An 11,446-nucleotide genomic window follows, 5' to 3' on the forward strand; every position below is an offset into this window, starting at 1 on the left:
ACAAAAATGATACATAAAAATAAATTTTAATTTAATTTTATCTTTCAATAATATTAATTTTTTACTGTACATAGTATTCAATTATTTTTTAATTACATCTAAATAAATTACACTTAATCACATTACTTTTATTTTAAATAAATTTATTTTTTTATAATTTAAAGAATTTTGATACATTAGAGACAAAAGGTATAATTTATATTTTATTGTATATATATATATATATATTTTTTTTTTTTCTTTTCTACAAGTTTATATACTAGTCATTCTACAAATATTTCATGATAACTAAAAATTTTTAAGAGTAAAATTATAAAAAAAATTAATTTATTTAAAATGAAAGTAATATGATTAAGTGTAATTTACTTAGATGTGATTAAAAAATAATTGAATACTATGTATAGTAAAAAATTGATATTATTGAATGATAAAATTAAAATTTATTTCTATGTATCATTTTTGTCCCCAACGTTTCCGTCATATTTAAGTCCCTAACGTTTCAAAATCGTCTCAATTTTGTCCTGCCGTCAATTCTGTTAACGGATCCCTAATGGCAGGATAACATTGAGTCAGTTTTGAAACGTTAGGGACTTAAATAGAATAATTAAAATGTTAGGGACAACTTTGAGACTTATCCCAAACGTTAGAGACAAAAATGATACTTATAGAAAATTCATAGTGTGCATATCGGCATATATCTGTTTCCTTGTTCCTTATAGAAAATTCGAAATGGATGAGATGCTCAAACCTTATTAACATTAATAACAATATTATATAACCGATGAGCTGTCAAGACATATAGTGGTCGTTTGAGCACATGCGAGTTAATTGAAAAGCAGGGTGCTATTATAGTATAATACTTTAAATGAAAAATTTTCCAAGCTTCATTCGTCTGCAGAGGACGATTAGGAAGTGATTAAGAATTAAAGAAAAGAACAAGTCGATCTCTGACTTTTTAATTTACAGATATTTAAGTTCTTAAGAATTTAAAAATATATTTAAGTTTCTGACATCTTTAAAATTTGGACACATTAATTCTTGAATCTAATTTATTCTATTTTAAAAACTCACTGATATGTGCATTCGTATCAACTAGATCAGTACAAAAGAAGTCACGTTTGATTTCTTCGTTAGATCTAACAGATCTAAATAAACATAAAGGATTAATATGTCTAAGTTTTAAAAAGATCAATGACTTAAATGTCTGCGGATCAAAAGGTCGAAAATTCATTTATCATTTTCTCTAAGAATTAAGATTATTAGAATATATAACAACTATGCATAATTCTTCACATCCATTGGTTTTTGGATTATACCTTTTTCACTATTTCTCAAATATCCATTCTCATTTTGACCTTTTTCTTCTTCCTGTGATTGATATCATTCTAGCTTTTATATATTAGGAATGTTGCAAACTCCTCCTAACATGACCCAAATAAACAGAAGAACCTGAACTATCAAGATCAAATAGTGGGAAATTATATGATGGATATTAAAAATCCGAGTAGCAAATTAATGTATAGCAAATTTGATGGAGCTCTGTATAAAAGTTCCATCCAATGGAGCTGCCTAAAATATTTACAGATTTATCCCACCTTACTATTTCGTCAAAGTTGGTCTATCTGCTTCGAGCTCATTGACCGGCAAGCAAATCAGGCGGTAGATTGGTTGGCCAGGTTGGGTGCACTGACGGCCGGTAGAGAGATGGTGTAGACAAAACCCCCAAGTGTGCTGCAGGACATTAGGTGAGGTACTATATTACTTTTGTTTTATATATGTCACTCCCAAGTTCAACTAGTTGCCAAGAACGTTCTTCTTATTGGATACAATATGCAAATTTCCTATGTACAATGATTGAAACAAGGGAAAAATGAAAGAGAACAGAAAATTTGAAGCTCAGAACTAAGACAAAACCACATGCATATCACAAAATTCGTGCATTATAAAACTATCCAATCGATGCTTTTCTAACGACGAGAAACAAACAGATCACTCTTCGTCTGATTCAGAATCCTGAACCGGTGGCCCCTTCGGTCCTTCGATATGATTTGGTTCCCTTCTAGCCGGTAGAATGATACTCCTAACCATTTGATTTGCTGACACAGAATGCAGATAACATGAGCAAAGAGATCTCTTAAGCGAAAAACTAACAACAAATTAAACAAATCTTTTATATGAAAAGAAAATTTAATCCCTTCTGATGACCAAAACCACAAGACCACATATTGAAGGAGGAGTAAATAAATCCTACTATGCAATGAATTTCGAAACTCTTAGTTAAACCATGTACTTAAATCTACACTGCCATATTCCAATCACAAGTTCACAACAAATCTACTGAATTTGAACAAACACAGAACAGCAAATAGAAAAGCTAAATCAATTAAAATAGCTCCTAAATGCGAACTTTCATTTAGCCATTTCGTTTATACATTTTCTTTAGAAACAACAGATTGGCTATATTGCATTGAAATAGGAGATTAAATAGTGAAAATAGAGCTACAGAGTTCACATGCATACCTGTCACTAAAATGTTCATTAGTAGAGATCTTGCAAGTTGGAATTCCACCTGGTGTGCAATGACAAATTTACTCTGCGGAAAGGAAGGAGAAAACATATTTTTGTTTTCAAAAGAAAATAAAATAAACAATGCATTTCCAACAATGAATCATAACAAAATCAACAGATAGAATTTTACCATTTCACCATACACAACGTCGACAACATGATCAAGTCTAGCTTGATGCCTTAACAGGAATGGACGCAAATGATCCGTGTAGAGTTGTTTTGCACCCTGTTCAACAAGCACCATGTGGTTTTGTTTATTTACTACCACCCGATATACCGGAAATGTTATCACGGAGACAAGCACAAGTAAAAGAGAAGTAAAATAGCATAATACAATATATCCTGCTCAAGAGCTAAAAAAGATATTATTAACTAACTGACTAACGAAGCAACTGAAAAAACACAAAAGCAGTAATGTACAGCAGTTTGATTAAGCTTACATTAATAGTGGGAAGCTGTAGCCAAACAAGAAATGCAAACTTCATGTGGTAATAGAGTGGAAACCTGAATTGATATGATAAACGCTTAGATCCCACAATACTCCAAGTAAAATGTTAAAACACAATCAAATCAAGATAGAAAATCTGAATGTAATTGGTTCCAGGCATCAGGAGAGCATAAATTGTGGAAGATCACAAGAAGAAAAAATTGGAAGCAAATAACAAGAAAACATAGGACTAGCTACTTTAACAATGAAGACATGAATAAATAAATAGGCAAGTTTGCAGGAAGAAAAAAAGATGAACCATTACAGTTAATAGAAGCAAATGAAATAAACTTATGGAGATACTGACGACTTGACCGTACCAGGAAAGTAACTTTTCTGCAAACATTTCTGCTACACTAAAAGATCCATAAGCTGGAAAACCATAAGAGAGATCAGCATTAATAAACATACCCATATTCCAGATAAAACCATCGAATCAATGAACTCTTAAAAAAATATAAATAAATAAAATGAATTGCACAGATGATTATCAAAAGTAATTCCCACTCACTTGGGAATTCTTCCAAAATGGTCAATCAAAACTTGAATGATACAAACACAAGTAAGTATTATAAGCACTAACAATTACAGGACAAGTATATGACAGGGATCAATGAATGAAACACTTAACACAACAATAACAGCAATTAAGCAATTTTGTACACATTAAGAAGGAAGGAAAATTAGGAACCTGCCCAATACAATAACCACTTGTGCTGGTCATTTTGGTCTTTACTCTCAATAGCCTTAAAGGTAGAGTAAACGGGTATCACAATCCCTATAGAACAGCTTCATAACAATCAAGGAAACCAATCATCAGTGAAAGAATGAAAAATTTGATGGATAAAAGCATAAATAGGATACCATGCTGTTTTGAGAACAATGTTGGAATTAAGAGGGCAAAGAAGCTGTGCCAACCCAACAACCTGCAAAACCAACATACACAGTCATAACCCAAAAGAAAATGAAAATAAAAATTGAAACTTTTTGTGATGTATGAAGAAGAGGGCGAGAACCTGGGTGTGAAGAGCCATTAAGCATAAATTTGCAGAGAAGGGGGATTTGATTTCTGAGGTTTAGGGATTTCAATTGCAAAAGAAGAAAGCGCGAAGCTCGTGCTCAATGGCGTTGTTGGGGAATTGAATTGTTGAGAAATCGATCAAAGAGGAACCTTACTTTGATTTTGCTTGTTACGTACCCTGCAATTTAGTTAAATGTATAATCAATGCTACATTAGAAAACTAAGGTTTAATTATTCCTTCAGTCGCATACTTTTACCAAATTTTTAATTAATTTTGTATATATATTAAGTTTTTATATTATTTTTAATTTTATAATTAAATTATTTTTATATAAAAAATATTAAATACACAAAAAAAATAGTTACTAAATTAATTATTATGTATTTATATATTTATACTTGTTAATTCACATCTTTTCTAACTAAATAATTAACCACTCAAATAATCACTTTTATCATAATAGAATAATCAATTTTTTCTAGTAATAAAATATAAATTATAAAATAGTAAACATATATTTCTAGTATATGACTGTAGCTGAAAAGAAAAATGGACCGTTCCTGGAAATGAAAAATGTTTTCACTTGAAAATTTGCTAAATCCATAATAAAAGACCTTTTTTGTTTTTGGACTTGATAATAAAAAGCTTTCTTTTTCAGTTCTTGGTCAACTAAAAGGTCTTTTTTTTTCGACCTAAAAGGTCTTCTTAAATCATGTAACCTTTGAGAAATGGACATTCCAACTGGGCCACATAAGGCTCGCAAAATTAAAAACCAGCACCTCCTACGTGATTTCTGTTTTGAACAGGAAGATGCAAGCACCGCCCTTGGAGCCTACTTTTTTTCAAAAATACTTAAATACTATTAAACTGTCATAGGTGTAAACTGTAAAGAGTGCCAGGAAACTATGGAGCACGTTTTACTCCTGCAGTTTCAACCATCTGGAACCGTTTAAGTGTAAAGAGTGTGACACCTGGTACAAATCACCATCAGTTACAACTAATAGGTGTAAAGAGTGTGACATCAGTTACAACTAATAGGTCTAAAGAGTGTGACACCTGGTATAAATAGGATACTTCCCCTAAGGTAAAAGCATCCATATGAATCTGAATCCCTTTTCTTCTGTCTCTTTCTTACGAGACAATGATACATGTCAACCTGGAAAGAAAACCGTGACGACCTTGAATGTTGAATAGCTTGGAAGTTAATTATTTTCTTCTCTATTCTCTTTTAGGGGATACCAAAGAGCAATGTAAAATCAATGTCTCTGGCTGCCAAGGTCCCACATTTCCATTATGTAGATGAGATAAAATGCAATGCTCTAGTGGAGCTTAAAACAGCGTTTCAGAAAAACAATCCTTATCCAGATGTCAAGCACACTTTTCTGCCAATATTAGTCAAATCATTGTCAATGGCCCTCACCAAGTACCCCTCTTTGAATAGTTGCTTCAAAGAGGATTTAATGGAGGTCATATTCAAAGGTCTGTCTCTTAAACATTACAGGCTGAACTCTCGATATGTCTTGCTAGCCTTCTTTGAAGGTTGAATGTGTTTGAATTTTGGTAGATTCAATGTTTTTTCTGGTTATAGTTGGTTGATATGTGGGGTCTGTTAATTCAATAGTTTATTTGAGGCATTAGCCGTCAATTTGGATCTGACAAGATGGGTTTACTTGCTATAGGTTCACACAACATTGGAGTTGCCATGGCTACTCCAAATGGTCTAGTTGTACCAAACATAAAGAATGTCCAGTCTCTTTCAATCTTGCAGGTTAGTTTTCAACCTTAGGTGAAATTTTTTATCCTCCGTTCAAAAGACCACATAATTCCCATCAAGTGTTAACTGAATTTGCTGAAACTGTGCCTAAAGCTTGCAAGAGGGACTGGAATTTTAGAAAAGCTAGCAGGAGAAAAGAAGTCTTCATTCGATGGAAACCTCCCCCAAATGGATGGGTTAAAGTTAATACTGATGGTGCCTCCCAAGGGAACCCGGGTAGTGGAGGTCTAATTCGAGATGAAAGTGGAAGATGGCTTGCATAACATAAGTACTTGTATCCAAACATTGGATTTCCGTTTGAATTTTAAATTTCTAATTTCTTTGTATGTGTATATAAATCTTTCTAACCTCATAAGAATTTGTTAGAAGTGCATAGCACAAGAAAAGAATTTCTCTCATCAAAATCTTGTTCATTCATCAAAATCTTATAAATTTTTTTCATTATCATCATCGACGGTTCTTCAATGGTTAGGCTTAGTAGGAATAATTTGACTCCAATCCATAAGTGGAAGAAATACAAATTTTTCAGCATATTCTTCTCAATTCAAAGAACTATCAATCTCCCAAATCCAATTCAACAACTTTACTTTTGCCTCGGATGCTGAAAAACTCTTTAGTTGGTTTCTGGCTTTGTTTTTTGGCTTGTTCTAATGATAGGTTCAACTCTTAGTCTCATTGATTATGGTGTTTAATATCTCTTCCTAACTAACTATATCTCAAATCTCTCTTATTGTCATGTTTTTTTTTTTGGCTAACTTTCCTTGCCGGCAACAGTATTTATTGGATTAACATAGTTTATTATGTTGTTACAATAAGGAATTTTTTGTCTCATAGTTAAGTAACTATTAGAATTGCAACTTGTTACAAAGTTTGAGTGCTAAGGTTTTATACTAATGTTATTGATGTTTTTCCACTCCAAAAGAATAAGGGTGGAGCAATTTTGTTGCTAAACTCTATTTTTATTACAAAAGAATGCTCTAGCCTTGTTCTTTTGTGGTGAAAAAATATCAACAATATTAATATAAACCTTAGCGTTCAAATCTTGGTAACTAGTTGCGATTTCAACGGCTACTTGACTATGAGACAAAAAATTTCTTATTGTAACGACATAACAAACTGTGTTGATCCAGCAAATACTATTGTCACCAAAAAAAGTTAGCAAAAAAACATGCCAATAAGAGATATTTGAGATATAATTAGCTAGGAAGAGATATTAAACACCATAACCAATTAGACTAAGAGTTGAACCTATCATTAGGACAAGCCAAGAAGTAAGGCCAGAGAACCAACCAAAGAGTTTTCCAGCATCTGAGGCAAAAATAAGGTGGTTGAGTTGGATTTGGGAGATTAATAGAAGTTCTTTAAATTGAAAAGAATACGCTGAAAAATTTGTATTTGTTCCACTTATGAATTGGAACCAAATTATTACTATTAATCTTAACCATTAAAGAGTCGTTGACGATGATAATGAAAAAAATTAATAAGATTTTGATAAATAAATAAGGTTTTGTTGAGAGATTTTTTTTTAATTTTTTGTGCTATGCACTTCTAATAAATTTTTATGGAATTAGAAAAATTTATATACACTCACAGAGATTAGAAATTTAAAGTTCAAATAGAAATTCAAAGTTAAAATAGAAATTAGGCGATTGGCAATGTACATGATGCATGAAAAAATTAAGCAATTCAAACGGAAATTCTTGAATTGGGCATAAAATTAGGCAATGATTAGGCAATGTACATGATGCATGGAATGAAGATTAAACGTGTTGATAATTAAGGAATACTTTTACTAGTAACTCAAGAAAGAAATAACTTGAGCCAATTAAATAGCTATCTGCATAGTATGATTTTATGAAATAATGCGACCATGTACTACGTATTAACAAATTATATATAAGATTATTTAATAATTCTTTAATTTTTTTTCTTGGAAAAAGAATATCCATGAATGTCTCATTGTGAGAACTAAAGTTCTGAAAATCGGACCAGTCATCAAATCGTTTTAGTCATCGATTTACTGATTTATTGGTCCAACTGGTAATTTAACCGAAAAAATTATTTTAAAATAAAATAAAATAATAAATAAATTATAAAAGACCAAAGATAAAAGTATTCTAAGAACTCTTATTAGATACAATAATATTCAACCAGCACTCAAAGAACAACCACAGCAAGTGACTAAGCATACAAAATATGTGAATATTATTATAGCAAACATAATAATAAAATAGTTCTTCTAATGCGTCTTGGAAAATATTCCAAATCAAGAAAACTACATAATCTGATCCACTTGATTCAGAAAGCTACATATATTAGAAAAATTAAGAATCAACTAAAAGAAAAAGAAAAGGAAGGTCTGGTTGATTCAATTGCATGAGATGAAGAATCAAATAGGGCTGAGAAGCTGAGAGTTTAAATGTTAAACCTCATTATTTAAATAACATGACTCCATTATTGTTATTATTACACCCTTCTAATGTCACAAACTCAATATATATTATAGCCCGTTGACACTTGTGTATTCACAACTTGGTCTCATCATTCTAATTCATACCTTAAGTAGGGAGTTTTGGTTTGGAGTTCATGCCAATGATAATGACGAGAGGGATAAATCAGTAACATAAACAATGCAAATTTTAACAAAGTTCATCACAATAATCAACAATAAGAAAAAGCACTGAAAAAACACTTAGTAACCGGTCAATAACGGCCAGTTCGACAATTTTTAAACGATTTTCTCTCCAACAATTATAAATATCGAATTTGACTGTTTTTATTATCGGTTTCTAATTGAACAGATTCAACCGGCCAATTCAATCTAATTTTCAAAATCATGGTGAAAACTAGGGGTGGCAACGGGGCGGGTAGGGGCGGGTTTTTGCTCTACCCGACCCCGCCCCGCCCCGCCCAAGAACCCGCCCCGGTGCGGGGGCGGATAATTACCCGCCCCGAGCGGGTAGGGGCGGGGTGAATACCCGCGGGTTCGGGTAGTGTTGCCACCCCTAGTGAAAACAATAATGCCTCACATAATTTTGCCAACCAAAATAAAAAATAAAATAAAATAAAAAATAATGGGATCTGGTAACTTGCCGTACTCAACCTCTATCTGATAAATAAAAAAATAGTGTCCGGCATTAAGGATGGATATGTGATTCATCATTCATGTTGAGTAGAGCTAGTGACTTGACTGACTTCCATTTCATGATGATAAGGAAGAAATTTAATAATAATGATTCAATTTTTACTGATAATTTTGGATACATATCCTATCATCATACAATAATGTAAATGGTCTTATGTCCAAAGTGACATATATCCTCTAAGGAATATTATTAGAGCATACTAAACAAACTTTTTCGACACTGATATCATAGAAGATTTTAGATAATGACTACCTATTAGAATAGACAAATTATAAAGAGATATTAGTCTCTTTTTCCAGCTCCTCCCTTCTAGAAACTAAGATTGGTCCTTATTAGTTATTACAAGACAAATTATTAAAAAATTATTTTGAACATATTTATATGAGTGATTTTTTATTGTATTTGTTTATTTAATAATATTATATTATGAAGTTATTTTTATAATGAAATTGAATTAAATTAGTCTAATTATTTAAAGATCGATAACTAAAAATTTTAGTTAAAAAAAGACATAAAAAATAATTAAATTTAATTACAAAGATAATTTATTCGATTATTATTTTATTTGTTTATTTATACACGACAATATTTTTTGGTCGTTGTGGATTTTAGTTTTTGAGAGTGGTGGGCATGATGATTTTTTTAGGGTTTTGGTTAGTTTTCGCATGTGGTTTTTGAAACGAAAGAGAGATCGACGGGTCGGTCCTTTGAACGTCCGACTCAAGACATACCCGACTTAACCACCCGCACGACCCAGGACACCGGTCGGGTCAGTATCTTCGGATCACAGCCCGAAGTTCCGACCCGGGGTCCGGAACGACCTGCCCCTCCCACGTGGATTATGACAGCTCATAGAAGCTTCTTGGGTAGTGGGCCAGGTCACTTTCAGGGCCCGTCCCACACAGTATAAAAGGGGAAATATCAGCTCTCCCCCGAGGTACGTGACATTCTTACTTAATCTGGCTACCACATTGTACGGACACTGACTTAATCGTCAGAGTGTCCTTGTAGGTGGCCACCCCCCACACTCCACTCCACCTCCGACGTCACCAACGAGCATTTTTGTCCTCGCTCTACGTCAGTCTAGGGTCTCATCCTCTCCTCTACTCATCACCACTCGACCCGTCGAGTACCCGAGAACATCAGGTATCAAACAGTAACATTTTATAAAAGTTGGTATTTAAATTCATTAATAGTTTAATTAAGTTTTTTTTTAATTATTAATTATTCAATTTAAAAAAAAAACTAAAAAATAAGTAACTTTTTATAAAAGTGAGTATTTAAATTAATTAAATAATATTATTTAAATTAAAAGACTGATTAATTAAAAACTAAAAATTTAAAAGATAAATAATATTTTTTATTAATTAAATAATATTATTTAAATTAAAAAATTGACTAAAGACTAAAAAAAAACAACTAGCATTTTTCTTCTTGAAATAGTTTCGAAATGCATGGAAAAAAATATTATTGCAACGCGGAAGAAATAGTTTGTTAAAATTCATGGTAAATTATGTGCATTATTTTAATCATGCAAGGACGGATCTTAGGGGGCGAGTGGAGGTCTCGGTCCCAACTTTTTAAAAAAAAATTAATAGTAATAAGTTATTAAGTATGATTTAATTTTTTTTAAAATTTATTTAGTATTTAGTCTAATATAAATAAAAGTCTAGCCTAACCTAAATATTAATGATTTCTAATATCTAAAAAAGTAAGTAATAATATTAAAAAAATTTAAAAATATATTATTACTAATATTTTTTAATTAAATAAAATTTTTCAAATCCCATAAAGTGGATTTTTTTTCTTGTGAGCGTCCTTCTTGATTCATTTGGTATTAATTCTCTCTATTTTAACTGTTACAACTGAGAGATCTTTTTTAACGATGAATATTGTGAAGAATAACTCATAAACAAAATGAAAGGTTAATTTCTTGCTAATTGTCTTTTAATTATATTGAAAAGAAAATTGCTGAAAAATTTGACAAAGATTCTATTATCGATAAATTTTATGATACGAAAAATCGACCACTTCGTTAATAAAAAGTATATACATATTTTTGTACTTTAAAATATATTCTCTATCGATATATTTTTGTAATACATTTGATATTATATAATTTTTTGTATAATATTTTAATATTATATATGTTATTGGCTCCTTCAGAGTCACATTTTTGGATTCATCCCTATAATCATGTACCCTTTATTTCTTTATTTTTGTAAAACTACAGTGAAAAAATATTATTTGTGTATATAAGTGTAAGAGTAACAATAATTCGATGTGTTTGAGAAAAATTGTAAATGAGTCGAGAGATTTTCGTGGGTCAAAGGAATTAATTGTATTATTTTTAGACATGTTGTTTCTGTGTCTTTTATTATGACAGTGGTATTGTTAATTTTTGGAATAGAAAAAATATAGGTAAATAATATAAACATTGAATAACGGT

At 31.2% G+C, this 11,446-nt stretch overlaps 2 protein-coding genes across 2 annotated transcripts; one reads left to right on the forward strand and one right to left on the reverse strand.

Moving 5' to 3' along the window:
- On the reverse strand, positions 1,456–4,285 carry LOC107628914 (HVA22-like protein k). The gene is made up of 8 exons (XM_016331546.2): positions 4,072–4,285; positions 3,920–3,981; positions 3,747–3,844; positions 3,376–3,427; positions 3,009–3,072; positions 2,699–2,794; positions 2,521–2,593; positions 1,456–2,096 (listed from the first exon to the last, which is right to left on the reverse strand). The coding sequence occupies exons 1-8, from the start codon at positions 4,087–4,089 to the stop codon at positions 1,990–1,992; spliced, it is 570 nt and encodes a 189-aa protein (XP_016187032.1). The 5' UTR covers positions 4,090–4,285; the 3' UTR covers positions 1,456–1,989.
- Positions 5,096–7,556, forward strand: LOC107628915 (lipoamide acyltransferase component of branched-chain alpha-keto acid dehydrogenase complex, mitochondrial-like). The gene is made up of 4 exons (XM_016331549.2): positions 5,096–5,161; positions 5,310–5,556; positions 5,757–5,845; positions 5,945–7,556. The coding sequence occupies exons 2-4, from the start codon at positions 5,337–5,339 to the stop codon at positions 6,080–6,082; spliced, it is 447 nt and encodes a 148-aa protein (XP_016187035.1). The 5' UTR covers positions 5,096–5,161; positions 5,310–5,336; the 3' UTR covers positions 6,083–7,556.

This window comes from Arachis ipaensis, chromosome B03 (genome assembly GCF_000816755.2).
Source record: "Arachis ipaensis cultivar K30076 chromosome B03, Araip1.1, whole genome shotgun sequence".
Lineage (NCBI taxonomy): Eukaryota > Viridiplantae > Streptophyta > Magnoliopsida > Fabales > Fabaceae > Arachis > Arachis ipaensis.

Coding starts and splice junctions, on each gene's coding strand:
- LOC107628914 (XM_016331546.2), bottom strand. Junction 3,428..3,746: donor GTGGTTATTGTATTGGGCAG/GTTCCTAATTTT, acceptor ATGGTTTTCCAG/CTTATGGATCTTTTAGTGTA. Junction 2,795..3,008: donor TACAGCTTCCCACTATTAAT/GTAAGCTTAATC, acceptor CTTGTTGAACAG/GGTGCAAAACAACTCTACAC.
- LOC107628915 (XM_016331549.2), top strand. CDS start 5,337: ATGTCTCTGGCTGCCAAGGTCCCACATTTCCATTATGTAGATGAGATA. Junction 5,557..5,756: donor AATGGAGGTCATATTCAAAG/GTCTGTCTCTTA, acceptor TACTTGCTATAG/GTTCACACAACATTGGAGTT. Junction 5,846..5,944: donor AGTCTCTTTCAATCTTGCAG/GTTAGTTTTCAA, acceptor CTGTGCCTAAAG/CTTGCAAGAGGGACTGGAAT.